Source organism: Aquila chrysaetos, chromosome 6 (assembly GCF_900496995.4).
Source record: "Aquila chrysaetos chrysaetos chromosome 6, bAquChr1.4, whole genome shotgun sequence".
In the NCBI taxonomy this organism is placed as follows: domain Eukaryota; kingdom Metazoa; phylum Chordata; class Aves; order Accipitriformes; family Accipitridae; genus Aquila; species Aquila chrysaetos.
Window position 1 is genome coordinate 41,035,768 of NC_044009.1, and position 19,868 is coordinate 41,055,635.

General features: G+C 43.0%; 1 protein-coding gene across 5 annotated transcripts in view; it reads right to left on the minus strand.

Annotated features, from left to right (window-relative positions):
• Positions 1–447: 447 nt before the first annotated feature.
• Positions 448–19,868, minus strand: part of SEMA5B (semaphorin 5B) — a 281,859-nt gene continuing 262,438 nt past the window's right edge. For 4 of the 5 annotated variants that reach the window (XM_030018529.2, XM_030018530.2, XM_030018528.2 and 1 more), the window contains one exon: positions 448–6,865. In XM_030018529.2, the coding sequence (XP_029874389.1) occupies positions 6,710–6,865 (156 nt within the window). In that variant the 3' untranslated portion in view covers positions 448–6,709. Of the gene's footprint in view, positions 6,866–7,333; positions 7,404–19,868 lie in introns of all 5 variants that reach the window. The other variant, XM_030018532.2, reaches the window with a different exon arrangement.

Consider the following 19,868-nt stretch of genomic DNA (forward strand, 5'->3'; position numbering starts at 1 on the left):
GGCACCCCAAATTTCAGACAGATTTGATCTTACCTCATTGGGCACCTTACTCAGAAATACCATTTTTCAAATGCACCCCAAGACTGGTGTGGAGCTGTACTCCAACATTCAGGCCTGGGTGGGAGGGGAGTTGAACTGCAGTGACAGACTTTGGCATTATACTCAGTAACACAATTTTGTAACCACATAGTCTACAACTCAAGACAAATAATACAATCCAAACTTGGGCCTCAGGATGCAGCTGGAGTGCAGACAGGGAGGAAGGACATATGCTGCAATTCCCCATCCCCACACAAGCAGCTGAGTGAATTTTGCGTTGCCCTTGGCCACCAACATCAGGAGGAAGCTCCTCCGCGTTCCCGCCGACCCGTCCTGCCAGCGCAGCTCAGGAGCCCCGGCCCCATCGCGCGTCAGCCACGGAGGTGAAATAACTCACAGGCTTGCCAGGTTGGTCTGTTTTATTTCTGAATTATTCTTTACATTGTACAATATATAAAAATACAGAGTACCCAAAAAAAATTCACAGTGTCTAAAGGCAGTGATTACAGTCTAGGTCACCTTTATACTAAAGTACCATCAAGTTCAATTGCATAGGAAGGGTGATGTGCCTTCACAACAGAGTCCAATAATACTCTCCAGGTTTTGCTGTTTTGGGGCAAGCGTTCTGTGTTCGCATAATAATTTCCCATGTATCCAAGATCCAGTATTGCATCTGTCACTCTCCCACCTCCGTTACAAGCTAAATACTATCATTTCCATCTCACATACCGTTCAGCCTCCCTGAAGCTTCCTCTGTGGGAATGCTCCTAATTAACTGCATTGCTTTTAAGTATGCGCAGGTTTGGATGTTATCTAAGGAGGGGTGTGTGGATGGAAATCACAGTGTCATGCAGCTGGCTGGCTTTTACGTTGTTTGACATTTTGGTACTAAAACCATTTTTTTCTTCAGTTATTAATGGCCCACCCATGCCAACCTCTGCTTGACTCCATGGCATGCGAATTAACAGCATCCTGCTCATGGAGGTTTCAGAACTAGAGTGCAGTGTTAATACTTTTCACTATCAGATTTGTTTAAAACCAAATTGTGGCTGGGACTTGCAGAAAGCCAAATGCTGCTCTTACAGCACTGAACCCTCTTGACTAGCAGGGGTGAATTTGCAGCTGAGGCTGGAGGCAGAACGGAAAAAAATCAAGTGCAAGACCCAAACTTATGTTGAATGCTATTGAGCACTTATAGTCGTGGCTACCTAAATAGTGGCTTGCTGGTTTTGCTCCTCCAGCCATGACTAAAGCAGACACTAAAATTTCCCAAAGGAGGGATTTCCAGGTGGAACGGCTGAGAGTGGGTAAGCCCCACGAGGACCCAGCTCCAGAGGGGTTTCTGTCCAGTTTTGAAGGCTATGGCAATCAGGCAGCATCAAAATTTGTGGATTTGCTCACCTACCCCAAATCTGCTCTTGAAACTGCCTGAAGTTTCCTCCTACCAAGCTTAAGGGGAAGATTCACCTGTTCGAGTCTGGGTCTTGGTCACGAGGGCATTAAAGTGAACTGTTGGGAAAAAAAAAAAAAAAATCCCTCAAACCCAATTTCCTGGGTATTTCTCTGTTATGCCAGAGAGCTCCAAGGGGTGCTGTGCCCTGCTGTACATGCAGGCTGGCTGGCGGGAGCGACGGGGCAAGGAATAGATGCAGAGCCTTGGCCGCTAACGCTGGGAGCTCCGGAGACACCCAGGGCACCAGGTGCCTGACTCCCATGCCCTGGTGGCTTTTTGGACCCCTCTGAAAAACCAAAAGCCATGGGCTTCAAGGGTTTCTCTTCCCTAAATTTTGTACTAAAACCTCCTAGTGTGACAATAAGGCAAAGCTTGTAATACCAATCAATAACTCAGAAGGCAGTTGTTAAATTCTTTAACATGGAAGATGACATTTTCCCCGTTCTAGTAGATGATGTCTTTTGCTCTAACGGTACAATATTTGTTACTCCTACTTGCTATTTTAATTTTCTTTGCTCAATTACTCCCTACTTATAATTACAAAAACAATAGAGTGATACACATGAGAGATTTGGGAGGCTTATTCAGAAAAATATAAGCAGTAACAAGAATCTGTTTCTTAATCATTCTTAACCAGAATGATTTAGGGGAGAATCAGCATTTCTAACTAGAAAAATCAATTTTCTTTTCAATTAAAAGATTATATTTCATTTACCTCAAAAGTGTTTTTTTAAACCCAATGGAAAGGATACTAGATTTTTACAGGTTTTTTCTTCACTTTGTCCCCGTGGAATTTGAATACCAGCACTGCCTTTCTTACTCTAAGTTTTCTCTGCAGGCATTTTGCTAAATATATATATTGTGTGTGTATATATTATAAATATATACTGTATCTATCCACTGATAGATGTATACACTATTACAAAAAAAGAGTAAGTTGTTACACAAACTTTACAATTACATTTTATATATATATATGTATTTATATATATATAACTCTCCCCCCACTACATTTGGTACAAAGAATAAATCAATCTCAGTGGACAGCATTTTTCTCTCCAGGTGGGCTCAACATCAGATTAACACTGGAGGCGTCAAATTGTCTGCATCAGACATGGACTCCATTCCTACTCTCTGTTGATTTCAAACCAAGCATCTCATTTTCTGAACATAAGGCATTAGGAACAGTGGTGGTAAGACAATACGTATTCTTCTCCTATAGTATCTGTACAGTTCATATATTTAAGAGCAGCCCTGGCTCATATACTGAACATTTGAGTGCACCTTTAGAGCAACAGCACCTCTTCTGCTGTGGTTTGATTGTCAAGTGGTTTGTCTATTAGTGAGCTGCACAAGTTACTTCTGCTGGGTGATAGTTGATCAAGTAAAGCCCAACAGCAACGGCATAACACAGCCTGGATAATGCCGTAATGCACACTCCTTCTGGAGGGAGAAAGGCAGCCACTTCCATGGAAAAAGAAAGAAGAATGGCCTAATTAAAGATGTTTCCGCTACATACTTGGCTGTAAGATTTCCATCATATTTTACATACTGTATACTTGAATCCTATCCAAAGGGTTTGCAGAGAACCAGTGCCTCTAGACCAACACAGGAACTGACCAGGGTTTCCCCTTCTCTGTCTTAGGAGTGAAAAAAAAAAAAAATATATACAGCAAGATGAGTCTTTTGGAAAGCAATGTTCCCGAACTAAATGCAATTCCAGTGTACTGTAAGATGGCCTTAGGAATAGGAAATTTTAGCAAGTTTAACATCCAGCTGCAGGAGCAATTCAAGCTGCTACAGATATTACAGACCTGATGATCAAGCTGCCGAATTACCTGGATCACAAGAATATCACTGTACATGGTGTCATTAACCTGCCACGCATTAGAGAGCTCATAAAAAATGCAACCCTCACACTGCAATAATGTTGTCCTTAAAGAACTGCACTCTCATGCAAACATTAATTGAGTAATAAGCGTTCTGATTTCTTTCTTTCTCTCTCTCTCTCCCTCTCCTAGATTCTACTTTCTGCTCGAATGGAGTCTACAAACCCTTGCTGTGATTGCCAATTATATGAAAAAGGGCTGAATCTATTTGGATGGCTGGTAAGGAGGAATGTCTTGATGAAACAATAACCACATGCACCATCCTTGAAGCATCTGCCCTCCAATAGCCTACAAAATATCCACCTCCTGAGCACAATGGCAGTAATGACCTATCTTGGTGAGCTGAACATTTAAATAATTTCAGCTGCTATGTGGCACTTTGGAAAAAAAAACATAATCAGTTTACATCGTGTTATTCTGTGAAGCCAAAAATGGAAAAATGTTTAAGGAGGGGGGGAAATAAAGAAAAAGAAAGGAAAAAGAGAAAATTAAAATAATTGCAAGGTTTGACTTGCTTGCATCCCCCCCAAACTCCAGCTGCAATCCTGCCACGTGCATTGTAGTTGCAGACTGTGTCGCTATGGGGAATCTTCTGAAGGGGAAGCTCAGAGAATGCTTTAATTTTACAATGGCTAGAGTGATCTTGGGAGCCAATGTTTTCTTCTGAATCACATAAATTAAAGCTGGGAAATCCCACCCTGATAGTCTAATGTAATAATTTTCAACCCCTGGGCTACATACTCATTAGAACTACTTTAAGTCAGGATTTTCAGTGTTGCTGAGGGGGATGTGGAAATTCGGTGAGAAGGGGTGAACTCGTTATGGCACAAGGCACAAAGGCATCGCTCCTCAAATGGGATTTAGGGGCCTGGGAAGAGACTTCCTGCAGGCGCTGGTACCTGCTACCAGTGCTCTCCCCCTTCCCTGGCGATCCTGCTTCACTCCTGCTGCTCTTGCCCCAGCCACGCTGCCAGGCAGGGTTAGGGCTGCTGAGCCACTGTGCCGACGTGGAGGGTTGCAGCAGGTTGCTTCAGACAGAGCTTCGAGAGCTGCATCAGCTCCTGACCCTGCTGCTTCAAATGTGAGTACACCTATTTAAGGGCACCTCTCTCTCTCTCCCTCTGTTGCCTCTATTTCACCTGGTGGGGCCAGAGCAGAAGCAGGCTGAGCTGCTAAATTAGAAAAACAACTGCTGAAAATGATGGGCACCACTGAGCCTAAGGTGTCCTCGTGGCAGTGCTAATGACCCCACTTTATTACAAATACCCTACAGCCTTCAATCACTGCAAACTGAAGTCGAACAAAGTAATTTAAAAATGGGAGGCTACTTTATTCTTGCCTTCTGGTCAAACCACCGTAACACAGGCTTACAGAGCCATGTTGGCTTTTCCTCACAGGAAAAGCAATGTACTTGTCACGAGCAACACAGCCTTTCTTCATTTCCTGCCGGCTGCCTACGTGAAAGAGCTGAGTACACAGCCCAAGCTGGGCTTCCAAACAAGCAACTGCAAAGGAATAGCACTGAGAAATGACCGGTGTCGGCTTACAGCGAAATCTGAAATAAAGCGAAGACAAACGGGACTGCTGGGAACACGGCCGAGTCAATGGCCAAGCACGGGCATGGCAATTGCTCGAGTAAGATGCAGACGACAAAGCCAAGCTCGGGACCACGTGGAGCTCATGCGTGTTTCAGGGTGTACTTTTATCTCATGCTCAGTATTGCGACATTCTAAAATCCTTAGCATCAGGAGTTCATTATAAATATTTAGAAACACTAAATGATAACAGCGGTGAACTTGTTCACGTTGCTAACACATTGGATGTAATTGTACATTAAGCACCAGCAATAAGTTTCCTTTTTGCCAAACAATTATGTCAGACAAACATCTGGTTGTAGACAACATGGCTTCTGCATCAAACTAATACAGTTCTTATAGACACAGTCACACACATACACAAAATTACATTTCAAGGCTGGATATACTGTTTAATAATGCTACTGCCCCAATTTACTTCAATAGCTGCAGCAGCATTTGTTTGTTGGGTTGGTTTTGTTCAGAAAAATTAAAGAAATATTGGCAAACAACGCACATTACTCAGCTGCGTTACTATTTCATAGAGTACTGACTGGAAGACACTATAAGAATGTGCAGCAGACTTTCTGGGTCATGTCAGACTATGGAAACATTCCTTAAGAAATACCCTCCCCCCACAAAGTCAGAATTATTCACTCTTTGAAAGTAAATGAACTAAAAACCAACAATAAAAGAAGAGGAAAAATTAGCCCAAAGCATGGTGATTTCCCACAAGAAGAGCATGGCTTCTAAAGTTGCCTTTCCTGGCAGACGCAATCAGGATCAAAGCTAGAACAAAAAGAGTTAACACTGTCTCAGAAAAAAAAAAAAAGAACAAGAAAGAAAGAAAAAAGCCCATGGCTCTTGTGCGGCAATCATCACATCTTTTTTTTCCAGTGATATAAACATCTTTTTGTTTGTTAGGCACTCCAAGTTCACATCTCCGATGTTATTCCAACATTTACTTTTCTCAGTGTCTCACTGCCTGTATAATTTTCTTTTAATTAAGACTGGAAACATTCTGGAAAGCTTCTTCGGGTAATGCACTTTGTTCGTGTGTTGTTTCTCATCAGCTGAACTGCATGTTACCAAAGAAGGCTGCGGAGAGTATTTCCTGTAATATGAAAAGATTCTGTTGAAGATACAGGGAACACTGCCCTAGAAAGTTACTTCTTTTTTTTTTTTTCTGTTTTTTTGCATAAACATTAAAAAAAAATCAAAAATAAAAAAAGGAAAAGAAAAAGAAAACGTTCTTCAAGTTGCTGGCACGATGGAGTCCCACTCGGCCTGTCTCATGAGCTGCGTGTCATCCAGTGCACCATTGCTACCCTGTCTCAGGAAGGATGCTCCTCACCAGACAGACACCCCTGCCCCAGGAGGCCACCTCTTGCCTTGCTTAGAGTGCGCCCGTGTGTTGTGTGCTGCTGCATGGCGGCCACTGAGCCCAGCACACAGCCACCTCCTTGACAATGTTGGCCTTGGACAGCAACGCTGATCTTCCAGCCATAAACAGTTGCAGTAGTAAGAGCCATCTCCAGCCAAATATCCACAAAAGCTCTGTAGAATGGTCCATATGCATTTTTGTCCTTGTAAGGAGATGTGCTGTTTACAAGAAATACAATTAACCAAAGGAAAAAAAAAGACCCTACTATACAATATTTACATCTAGAGGCTGGGCCAGTATTTGGTCCATAAAATCAATTAAAAAAAAATTCATATAGGAAGTGATCCAGTCCTCTGGGACCTGTCCATCATCAGCTGTTGGTAAAGGTCCTTCCAGGGGAGGCCTCGGGCCTGTAGTCATATTTATTCAGTGTACTGGGATAATAGGTTGTCGTGTACACATTGGTTTGCTGCAACGGGTAGAAGTTGGTCCTGTCATCTGGTATCAAATTGTTCTTGTTAAGTGTCTGTAAAAGAGAAGAGGAGATGACAGGCATGGCAATGGTGCCACATAATTACTCTTTTCTACCTGCAGACACCTCCCTCTCACCTGCCTTCTCCATCGTGGTCTCTGTTGTAGCCACCACCGCCTTCCCTCCAGCTGGGAGAGTAAGACGGTACATCGTACTCGCTACGGGGCTAGTCTGCGGGGGACCACAGCTCCTGCCAGGTCTCCTTCAATGGACCTGTGCTCAGCTACCGCTAGGGCCAGAACCCAGAGCCTTCTCCAGAGACCCGGAGTCTCCTGGTAGATGGCGTGTTGTCTGAACATCATTGTCACACAAAACCATGCTGGGCCTACACGAAAGTTGGTGATTAATGGCAGCGCTCAATCTAATCTCTTCCAAAATGCTCACGTTATAGCCTGCGGCTCCCTTTCAAACCAGTTGCCAAATGGCAGCTTTTTCTCTTTGGAAGAGCAGGTGTGCATTTACCTGATCTCCATCTCCATTGGTAGATATCCAGGTTTGGACCCCCCGATATTAAGTGTGTCACTTCTGTAAGCTACAGTATAAGTAACAAATCATGGTCACTTTTGGAAAAACTAAAATTACTTAAAAAATTTAACAACCACGTAAAAATTGTTGGCAACAATAACATAAAAAATGAGAACCACAAATGCCCCTTTTACCATCAAAATTTAGAAATGGGTTTTTTCTCCCTCCCCTCTTCCCCCCCTTCTTTGCTTTTTGCGAGAATTACTATTACTCTTCCCACCAGCAAGCAGATGTCCCCCTCTCCCCAGACTAAAGCCCATTGCTATGCCAGCTGTTACCGATGCACAAGGATAAAATCCCATTTTGGAGGGGGGGGATGCAATAATTTTATGGAACTTTCTCCTGCATCTTTATAGTCATCTGATTTCTGTGAATTTGGCTGAGGAACTTTTATGACGTTTTTTTTTTTTAACTAACCCCTGGCTTAGATTTCTTATACATGTCTCTGGCCTATGTTGCTCCTATGTGCACCTTTAATGGTTGTCATGCAGGGAACTCACTCTGATCTGGGAGTCAACACTAGGCATGTTTGCTACAGCATCCACACGATCGGGACACAGCACATTTAAGGAGGGTATGAGCGTCTCTCCTGTCTGGAGCAGAGAGATGGAGAGGTCTAATGAGGCAACTAGTCCTGGGACCTAATGGTTGTTCTGCCACAACCCGATGCTCCTGGGGGAAACCACTTTACCTCAGTTCCCCCTTGAGACAAACACCTTGTACCTGACCCAGCTCAGGGCAAGATGAAAATTAATTAACTAATTCTCAAGTCCATGAAATACCCAGCTCCATTAGCTTTACTTGACCCATCTAAATTCAGCCACCTAAACTTCAGGCATTGTGGCTCTGTCGGCAAGGTGAGGAGAAGTCTCCTTCCTGCGTGAAGGCAGATGCAGATGAAAATTGCCTTCTGGGGAAGCCCCAGCCTCCCCCCGCCCCCCCCAGCCCCGGCAGCAGCGGGGCTACCTGTCAACACTGGGTGCCCAACTTTTAGGAGGCTACAGTTAGTGAGCGGGGTCTTGCCCTGTGCCCATTGCACAGTCAGGGCTTAGCCACATCCCAGCTGTGACCGCTGTAATGATCAGAGCTACCCCTAGGCTCAGCAACAAGACCACAGGCAGTACATTTATCGCTCAATTTCTTTGTAATCAAATAATTTTACTGCATGGGGAGAGGGAGAGGAGGAGGAAGAAAAGAAAATGCTTTCTTCTGATCCGATGATAGCAGACTGAAAGCTACAGCTACCCCAGGAGCTGCGATCCCCAGCTTCATACAAGACATTAGGAGGAAAGGCTTTCCTATGGCAAAAGCACCCTGGCAAAGAAATTTCCCAATTGCTGAACTACCAAATAACTTTTTTGGAAATGGGCACTACCTGAAACATCTCATACATGAAAAACGGAGGAGACCCAGCCTCCTCCTGGTCTGATTGCGATCTCTCCCTGCCTGGAGTCTCTAAAATGAGCTCACAGCTCACATCACTTGTAGGAACCAAAGACAGAATTTGTATAGGCACGCTCAAAGTGACAAATATTTCCAATGAATGAGAATTCGTGCCCTTCAATATGAAAGGAAGAAAGGAAATGTCATGCTTTGCTCCTAGTCACCCAAAGAAATATTAAAATAGTGTGAGCAACAGTCTGCTGCTTTGTGCTGGAGGCTGGGAAACAAGGAAGCCAGGCTCAGTCCTCCGCTGCTTGCTATGCTTCCTTGGGAAATCCAATTAACTGCTCTGTGCTTCAGTGTCTTCTGACCCGGCTTGATAAAAACATTTGAGATCCCCTGTAAAAATGCACTTTGCTAAGTACTACAACTGAGTATTTGGGGAACTGTTCTCTGGCAAACACCACAGGTGTTCATACTGGCTGTACATGATGGCTGCTATTTCCTATCGGTGTCTCTAGCCCAGGATACCCACTGCAGGCAGCATAACCCCATGGCCATGGTCCAGCAGAGCAAGAGGAAGAGGCTGAGTCCCATTGCCACACTCTCTGGGCTCTCTTAAAGGTGGTCCAGCATCCAGACCTCATCTCGGTCACTTTTTGGGACGGTTAAGATTCATGACATGCCAGGATTACCACCTCTGAAATCTGGTGACATCAAAATCCTGACCTGGGATGGCCCAAGACCATCTTGATCTGAAGACAAAGACCTCAGGACTCTACTTTCTTGGCTTTCACTTGGAAAATCTGTATGAGTTTCAACATGTCCCACAGAGTTTAAAACTAGGCCCTTACAACAGACTTCGCATTTAATTAACGCGATTTGCATTTTTTCCTCTCTCTCTCGTCTTACTTTCATATAACATTTAATTAGGGAAAAAACCCCACAACTGTTCCTTTGCTCTTTTTAGTTTTATTTTTGATGGAGGGCTTATATCTTAGGGAAATACCTTATGAAAATGGTTTAGCGGAATTTATAATGCAATTAGCTGCAGAGAATTTGTCTCCGGAAACGCTGTGATGGCAGTACTGTCCTAAATCAGCATGATCAATGTGCACTGCCTTAACATTTCCCCACACAAACTTATTGTCTGTCTCATTTTAATAAATAGATGATTAGGTTCCTCGGCACCAGAAATTGGTTGATATTTCGAAGAAGGGAAATTAGGCAGCAGTGAATTTTAGAGACGTACACACACACACATGCATGCACTGCAGGAGAAGAGGCGTGCAGTTAAATCTCTCTGGGTGGGCTCCCGTGCCGTTTTACTCAGAGCTTTAACCCTTGATCTCGTCCTGCAAATCTTTGCTGTGACAGTACAGAAATGGCCAACGACTTTCCCTTCAGAAGATATTCCCACAACACTATAGGGGTTATGCTGTCACGGTCAGAGCCTCCTGACAACTTGAACTCACTGGTGTGTGTGTGGGATGAAAACAGCCTGCTGCACCCATAGGTGTTCCCACCAATATTTATCAGTCCCAACAGGAAAGGCCAAGAGTCATCACCACCGCACAACTACAGTCGATCACACAAACTAACACAGAGCAGACCCTTGCTCACAGCCCAACTCCTACGAGTGCCTCTTCACCTCAGCCACCTCTGAGCCAAGTTGCCGATATGACAGTGGCCAAGAAGTGTTTGCTGAAGACAATGCCCTGTAAGTCCTCTTAGAAGGGACAATCCTTCGGTGCTTTTGCAGGGACTTGTGTCTGCAGTAACTAAGCTGACTAAAGCAGCACAGCGAGCACTAGAGCTCAGGCTGCCCTCAGTAGAGGTTTCAGAGAAGGAAGAAAGACTTGCCTTTGCTGCCTGAGCCATTCTGCACTACCATCCTGCACCCTGCAGGGAGATGTGTCAGTCATCTGAGCACCTGTGAGACCTTACCGATGACACTTTTCCTGACACTCAACCTGTATTTTCCCCTTCTTGCTGTCTGCTCCCTCCCATATCAAACACTAATGCCTCCCTTTGCTCAGTAAGCAGGATCAGAAAGAACCAAAAGCCTGATCAACGTTTACTGCTGGAACATCACTTGGTGCAAAATCTCTGTGCCATACACATTATGTATTTCAAACACTGAGGGAAACATATTTCAGGCCCTCATTTTGGTCCTACACTGCCTTGAGAAGAAAGAAGCTTCTGGTAGTTGTGCAAGCATAATATTCCCCATAAAAAGAGAGGCTAGACCTTGAGATAATATGAAAACCTGTGGGCTGTGCTTAGAAAAAGTGCTCCATTCAACGAATAACTAGAAGCTCAACATGCATCAATCAAATACTTTTACCTGCTTCCTCCTTTCCAGTATGAGCCATGCCATCCTGGCATATTTGATATAATTTGTTTCTTCTGGTCTGTTCACCACTAACCTCAATTCAAGAACCTGTTAGCAGGAGGTAAGCCACTAGCACACACTGACCCAACCAAGTGGATCACTCAAAAGCAGGCACAACTTCAAATGTCTTCTTTAAAAGACCCTTTATTATGTTGTGTTGGCATATGATTGATTAATATATTAAAGGAATTCTCTGACCCAGGAGCTCTGCTTTGTCAAGCAGGGATGTTTTCGGATAGACTAAGATGGCTATCGTTTTAAGAGAATGTGAAACAGCAGCAGCTTTCTCCATTATATGTGATCTGTCAACTAATCAAAAGGTCCAATCTTGTTGCCAGTGAATTGCATGTCTATGCCAAGCACAACAGAATCCTGCGTATTTCAATATTTACAGAAATATATAAACAATTTGTTATCACTCTTGCTATTGTATCAGCAATTAGTTAGAACTGGAAGAGTCTGAGGGGAAACTTTACAGATATCCCCCCTTGTGTGCTGCTCTGCCCCCTGGTATTCATACTGGAGGCAAAATACTGACATGCACTCGCAGGCTGTTGTTTCTCCCAAGGTAGAGCCAAGTGTTGGATGTGTTAAACATGACTGTATTGTGCCATATGCATACATTTAACTTTGTTCAGCTTTCTCCACTGGTATTTTTAGCCTAAGTCATCATTCAGATTTTCCATTTGTTACTTTTTCTCCAGCAATGCCTTGCCACGACTCCCCCAAATTCTGCCTCTGCTCCAAATCATTAAGTCATAATCCACTGACCTATTTGCTTACATTCTCCCAGAAGTATCAAAACATCTTCATGCATAACAGTATGGGACTTTCAGTACTACTCCCATCCTACAGCTGCATGTGTAAGCTGTATAAACATTTCTTACACACATAAACAGATCAAATGTTTCAATTTTCAATCAACAGTCATGAAAATTTCAAAACTTGATTTAAAAAGATTAACATCTCCCCACCCCCAATTAAAAGGAATTCCATATAGTTTTTGAGAAGTTAAAGTGAAAAGGGTGCTTCTAAAAGCATCTGATACACATACAATTAATACCAAAATAAGGACCATAAAGTAGTTCCCACAGGATGACATGCAATGGCAAGATTTCCTTAATCTTCTCATGCAGAAAGCACTCAGCTTTCTGAAGCTCAGCATTCTCTTTGAGCTCCAGATCTTCTTTTCTATTCTGGGGGTGGTGTGGGGGAAGAGTCAGCAAGTTTCCCAAGAGTTTTGTAGGTTAATCTTCACCAGCTACGCAGCACCACAGTCCCCGGGAAGTCAGTGAGCAAGGACAATTTCCCCCAACCTCACAGTTTCTCCACTATTTCTCTGTTGACAGGTGTCATTTCAGTTCTTCCACCTCCCACCCGTGACACTTTCCTCTTTAAAAAGGTAAAAAGAAGAAAGAAAAAGTTGGGTGATGTTCCCAGGCAGCTTCAAACCACTCTGTCTAGCATTTATGGTTAAATTATCACCACTTCAACCTCTGAAGAGGCTGAAAAAAGAAGCACGCACCTTTCTAATGGGCATGACTCATCAGAGATGTGTCACCTGTGCCAGGCCTGCATAGTTGCAGGATTCCATCTTGCAAGTTTGTTTGTAATGTTGAACGTCCCAGTGTACTACAAAGAAAAACTTCCCCCTTCCTTCATCACAAACTGAGCACGGGGACTAAGGGTAACAACTCCAATCACTGCTACCCCTGGTCATCCACCGTGGACACAGGTGAAGGTCTAAAATCAGGGTCCAGGTAGCAGACGGCAACTTTGGAGTCAATCCATTCCTCTTAGCAGTATCCAAATGAAGCCCATGTGCATCCTGCATCCTGCCTCTGCAGAAATCAAGGACAACATTCCCACTGAACTCCGTTACACAATTAGCCCTAAAAGAATTGAGGTAGCCTTTCCAATTTTCCTTGGAACGCCATCCAACAGACTTCCTGTAGCAACAGTGGGATGGCCATTACTCCCCCTCACCCCCCAGGAAAATGGAGGGATGAGGGAATTGTGCAATGATGTAATGAAGCCAAGATCCAACACTTAGGTTCGTTTGTGCTCCCTTTAAGTCATTTGCTTCTTGCAGTGAAATCAGATTGAGCAAAATGCCTTTTCGATGCAGATCAGCTGTTTTATGGAGCTAGCCATGCCTTCTTGTTAAAGGATGTTACTTTTTGCCTTCTAGGAACATTAGCCAAATGACTTAGGGTTGTGGAAATATATTAATATTATGAAATATTTCCCACAGCTTGTACATCTCTGGAAGTACCAAGGCAAAGATCTCAGAATTATAATTAACCAGTAAGTTTGGAAATAATTAGCATAATAATTACATTTCAACAAAATAAACCATACAACTAAAATAACATCTTTTGGCAATAATTGACACCAAGAAAATAAATGACGTCTGGCCCACCCACATGCTCCCTTTCTTCTGATCAGCTGGATGCCATAACACTGCTGTGCCTCTTGAGCTATGCATTACAAATGACCCTGGAAAGACGGAAAGTTGCCAGAAAGACCTTATGAGACCCATGTATTTACTGCAAGCCAAGAGTGATTTTTTAAGACTTTAACGATTCTTCTTTCCAATCTTTCTTAAAAATTTGCTTAGTGTCTTAACACTAAACAATCTCACCTGATGCTTTTATAAAATCTCTTGAGCTCTGCCTATACTGAAGTCAAAGGTAGCAGTGGCCAGGGTTTATGTATTGAGTTTTTTCTGATTAATTCAATAAGGCTGTTTGCAGGATTTACAGTGAAGTGTAGATGTACAGATGAAGAACCTATTTTCTATATAAGAAGGTTTTTCCTCTCAAAAAGAGATACAAAAAATCCCACTGGGATACTAAACTTATGATTGCATGTTCTTTTTGGATGGAAGCTTACCATATTTTTAGACTGGAAATTCTTTGTTCACTGTTACCGGTAAATAAATTAAACAACCCCCAAATGATGGCAGCATCTGTAGATGTGCTCAGGTTGACAATGGAACTAACATTCAATTATAAGAAAATGAATAGCTACAGTTTTCTATAGCTGTTTGAAAATAGCTATTTTATCCTTATACTTAAGAGGGAGTAAGGTTATATTACTGCCATTTTAAACTTATAAAAACCTTCAGAGTTGGCAACATAAAGGACCATTGTCAGAAAGATGCTTTGGCACAACTCTGACTTTAAGCACATAAGTAAGATGACAAAACAAACTGTATGTAATAGTAAGGCAAACTGAAGTGAGTCCCTGCTTAGAGCTAAATCCAGGTTTAAGTATTTTTCTGAACTGGAAAGTGAAGTCCAAGGAGTTGATGGAAATCTTCCCACTGGCAAGTGCAGGTGTCTAGCCTAACGCTTGCTATTTATCCCTGGCTTGCCAGTGATTTGATGGTGGCAACACCATGACGAGGCGTCCAGACACAAAAAAGGAATTCAGTGCTGCCCCAAGCTGCTTCCCAATATAGCTGGTGCACAGGATATAGCAGACATGATCTCAGCTGCGTGGGAAGGTGTAAACTGTCTCCTTGCTGCACTACTATGCCGTGGTGTATGGCCTTCCTGGATCCCGCATGTATACAATAGTGTTACTACAGAGGCTCATCAGCTGAGCTACAGCACCTGCCCTTGTGCATGCTCTAGTACTCAGACTAACTCACCAGAGGTATAAACGCTGCCTTCTAAAACTAACTTTAATAGTTCAAATTGGGTGCATATGATCATCTAGAGCAACTGGGCGATACCAGGCTTCAGCTGATGGTAACTAATAAGGCCACAGTGACTGGCCGTAGGTCGGTCCAGGAAAGGCAGTTCTCACTGCCTCATTGCAATTATATTGGAGCAAGCAGCCTTGAGTTTTCAGATGGTCTCAGAGCTGCTTATTCTGGTGAATTACCAACACAAGTCATGCAGCCAGGTGCCAGCCCACAGCGCTACATTTAGACTGAGAATTGCAAAGGTGTAACTGCAGTGGTGAAAAAAAAAAAGTAGTAAAAATAGAAATAAAAGTGAAAACTGGGCCTAATTTGCCATCTGCTAACTCCATTCAGTCTCTTATAGTCTGCTTTCCAAACATCTCCCACCCTCTGAATAGCTGCTTTTTGATTATTTTCCTCAAGACTGCTTTGTTTTCTCCCCATGTTGCATCTCACCTTGTTATTTCCTCTCTACATTTATAACCTCCTCAGGTCATTTTCCATTATGTCTATACCAGTGGCTGTTTTTTTGACACACCTCCCAATTTAGTATCTTCTGCTAGTTTAATTAACACACTGACTGCACCCTCTCCAAGGTCATTAATGAAGGTATTAAATAAAGCCAAACCTTGCATTACTGCTTGCAGTGTCCCAAACAACTCCTCCCCATAGCCCTGTATGTTCCCATTAACGATTGCCCGATGTTCACAGTCCATTAACCACGTTTCAATCTCTACAGCAGCATTCCTGTCCAAGCCAATTTCTATTTACACATCACAAGATTATTTAAGACACCAATACTATCCTCTTTTCTTTAGGCATATGGACCAGTAAAGCCACGTTTTTAACCAGCTGGGAATCTGCCCTTACGCAGCTTGTGCTTTCTCTTCGTTCTCTAATGCTGAAACTCTGTGCAAAAAGTGATAGTGTTTGATTTCTTCCTGCTCAGCATTAGGTCCCGGCTCAGCTGTCAGTTCAGCCCAACCACCTTTCATTTCATCAGGGTATGTGATATGTTGCCTTTCAAATATTAATTCAAATTTGCCTGCGTATTAACACTGACACAGATTTGTTTCAATGAGTTTCCATTGCTGTAAATGAAAGTACAGTTGAGTCAATCCCATTTGTTTCTCCTGGTTTCGCTCTCTAGTATGGCCCCGACTCTGCCAAATCTTAAAGACCAAGCAGGATTTAACACCCTGTTGATATGCTTTGTTAAATGAGGAAGGTCCAGGTGTGCTCTATCGATTGCGGGCCTGTATGCTTACAGATATTTTGTCTTACCCCAAAATCCAACTGGTGTTTCCCACACAGACTTACTGGAGTTATTTGTGTGACTTTAGTGCATTAGACTTCGCTAGCTTAACAGTGACTCAATTATCTGGGAGGAAATTGGCCTGCTTTCTTACAAACGCTTTTGTATTACCTTTGCATTTCATGGCACTGGGGGTTTGCCCAAGATCCGTGATATTTATAAAGGTAATTGGAGTTGTTCATTAGCTGGTTCTCACAGACTCTGGGATACGGTCCATCTAGATTCCTTCATCCACAGATTTTCAGTTCTTTCCTTTATTCACATGCTTTGTGCCAAATCTCAGGACGATGTTAGAGCTGACTTAATGAGGATTCCCCCAGCTATAGGGGAATGCAGGCAGAGCTACTCCTGCTTACCCTACGCCAAACCTATCGTGCATATATAAATGATGCACCAGGGAAAAGTGGCAACAGCCAGCACATCCTGAGCAGCCCTGAGCTCTCAATTGCTCTTTAGGACAGGGCGGTCATGGTTCAGGAAAGAACAGCTCAGGTATTTCGGCCTCTCTCAGAGCTGCCAAACACATTCTGGCCATTGAGCTCTAGTTCTGAATACTGACACAGCTATCTTTATTTTGTAAGCATGCAGCTCCATTTCTTTATAATTCTACATAAAAAGCCGTTATTCGCTGGTGGAGCTATTCCAGAAAAGTAGCGACGCAGCTCCCCTCCAAGTGTACCACAAAGGTTGTATGTTTTCTGGTATTTATTGTTTGTCTAATATTATCCTCTCCCTTTACTTTAGCTCCCTGCCTCTTCCATGGCTCTCTTTAAACTCATCTGCAAACACATAATTAATTCCTCCTGCACATCTTGGCGGCACTGAGGATTTCCCAGTTTGGCTAATGTGCCTAACACTGCCAGACAGAGCTTCACGGAGACAAGGAGGGAAGAACCACTTCTAGCACCTGGACCAAGGGAGAACCCTTAACTTGAAGCAAATGAGTCTAGGGTATAATTGAAACAGCCCTCTTCTGACCAGTAGAGGGAAGTCATGTAAATACACAACAGTCAGTGCAGTGTGATTTTGTTATTCCCATTCCTGCAGTTCTTCATTTAATTCTCCTTCTTCTAGCACAGGTGGGTGGGTGGGGGCAGATACATGTCAACTTCAGAGAAATTAGGAAAGGCAAAAATTGCAAGAAAAAGGTAATATCAATTATTAGATCAATTAGTGTAGCTGGAAAAATCAGATAAACTTTTGAACCGATCTGTCTGTCTTCAGGTCTGAAATAGCAGCTCACATGTTCAAAAACCTGCCTGCTTTTTCCAGCTATACTCATTGATCTAATTAAAACCAAAACAGAACAAAACTTGTCTGCCTACAAACCTGTCTTGCCTGCATCCATAGATTATCACAGCTGCAGTAATACAACCCCAAAGAAAGGCTAGTGTGAGCATCCATGATGACTAGCCTAGCCTGTAAGAAGGCAGAGCATGGACCATATCCCTGACCTGGGTGTAGAGGAGATACACCTGGTCGCATGAGGAGGAGGAGACAAGGCTGAGTCAATAAAGAAAAACATGACAGGATGAATATGAAGCATCTATCCCCAGTGTCACTTAAAATTTTTCAATATGGCTTAAAGAAGAAAACAAAAAGTCACCCCAAAAGCTAGACTCTCTCAAAATGGTGGGGGAGGAGGAACAACGTGGATTCCCACCCCACGGTGAGCAGCAACAGCCCTGCGAAGTAATTAAGGGTTTGTATGAAAAGCGGATGGAGCGGGGACCAATTCCCATTTGGGAACCATTGTGAGCAGCTGGTTAGCATCCCAGAGGGAGCAGGAGCAAGGAAACATTCAGACCTCAATTGGCAGTTTCCCCTACGCTTAAATAATGTATCTGTGAGAGGGAGATATCTGTGACTTGCACACAGCAACCCGCCGAGCCACTGCTGCCATGGGGTGAGGACACCTCCAAGAGATGCACATCACTCTACAGGCACAATCCTCCTAGGACAGCCACACCTCCAGGCATGCTTGACTGCTCAATTTGACTTGACCCACTGATATAAAGGGGAGAAAAGACACTAATAGATTTTGACTGAGACGCACCACTTAATCCTTTTTTCCCCATCAGTAAGCTCTCTTGCTTTCCCTTCCTAGCAGGCATTATGTAAATTGAGAGTCCCCTGAAGAGACATTTGCAACTGCAGGATCATACAAGAAAGGGCACAATGCTCCTTTGCCAATACAACCCCCTGCCCCTACTATTCTTTTTTCAAATAATACTATACTCATGGTAAGTACTAAAAATATGTACTCTACCATTCAAGCACTTAATGCTCTTAAATGCCACTTTGTTCAGGGGAAATAGTCTTTGTTAAACATGAAATTCACTGGGAGCAAAATTTATGTTTCAATCTGATTTACTATGTTTTTATATACATATATATATATATGTATTTATTTTTTCCAGCTGATTACATCAGCTAAATCCCTCTCTAAAATGCCATACAGCTAAAGCAAATACTTAAGGGACGCTGTTGATGATAACTTATTGACGATGTTGGGTATCATCAACTGCTGGCTTATGTCTGAACCTTACAGCCACTTTCTGGGGCTCGAATGATGCACAGTGAAAGGGTCACCAGGAAAAGAAAAAAGTTTATATCACAGTGCTATCACTGTATGTGCTGTGATCACTACAAACAAATGGGTTAGCCAATTTTAGTTGAAGTAGCAAGATATCAAATCAAGTGATAGGACACTGAAGCCCTAAGTTCTCCATGGCAGAGAGAAACAAACATCCTCAGAGACAAAGGCTGACTTAGACAAACATTCCTCTAGGGCACTTGACAGTAGTTAAAGCTCATTTAAACTTGAACCACTGGCTATCTCCCTACTACAAAAAAGGTGTGATTTTCAGCAGCAAGGAAAATGACCATCACCGAGAGAGACATTTAAAATCCATACAGGGATCCATTTTCCTATACCCTGAGCTTTATTTCTTTTTGCAATGTTGAAAGCCACACCAAACACCCAGCCTGTTGTTTTATTCAGAAGGATTCTTCTTCCAAAGACAGAATTGGTTTCTGTTTCGCAGCCATCCACGTTGGTATTTTATTGCCTTAAATTATTTGGGATTAGTAACGAAGTGTGGATCACGGTGTCCGGAGTCCTTCACAAGGGGTGTCTTCTCTGCACTGTTATTTGATTCTCAACAGCATTGTTCTCACTTTATTAAAAAATATTCATTGCAGCTTCTAATTTATACAGTCAAAAGTGACCTACTGACTATTCCCCCCTTTTTCTGTTAGCTGCATTTATATTTGCTGTATAATTTTGCGCAAGTGCAGGACTCACAGTCCTTCTGAAGTTAATGTTTATTGTTCTGATGTCCTCCTAGAAACTTCAGGTATCAGGTGATACATCAAATATTTAGTTTCCCTCTTTCATTGCCATATCCGGCAATCTCACTCAGCTCTCACTTCATCTTCCCCCACAATAAATTTGCTCATTGACATAAATGACTGTTTTGCCGGAGCACAGCTTCAGTGCTTGGCCCTTAGCTTCTACGAGAGCAGCAGTGATGCCCCGAGCGGATGCAATGCTCAGGTGCTTCCTCAGCTTATTTGAGGCATCAGTACAGCAAGAGTTTGACTGCGTGACTCATGACTAAAGCTCTAAAGCTGTGTTTAAGGAAGGAAGGACAGAGGGAGGTCTGTCCAGCACAATTGAGAA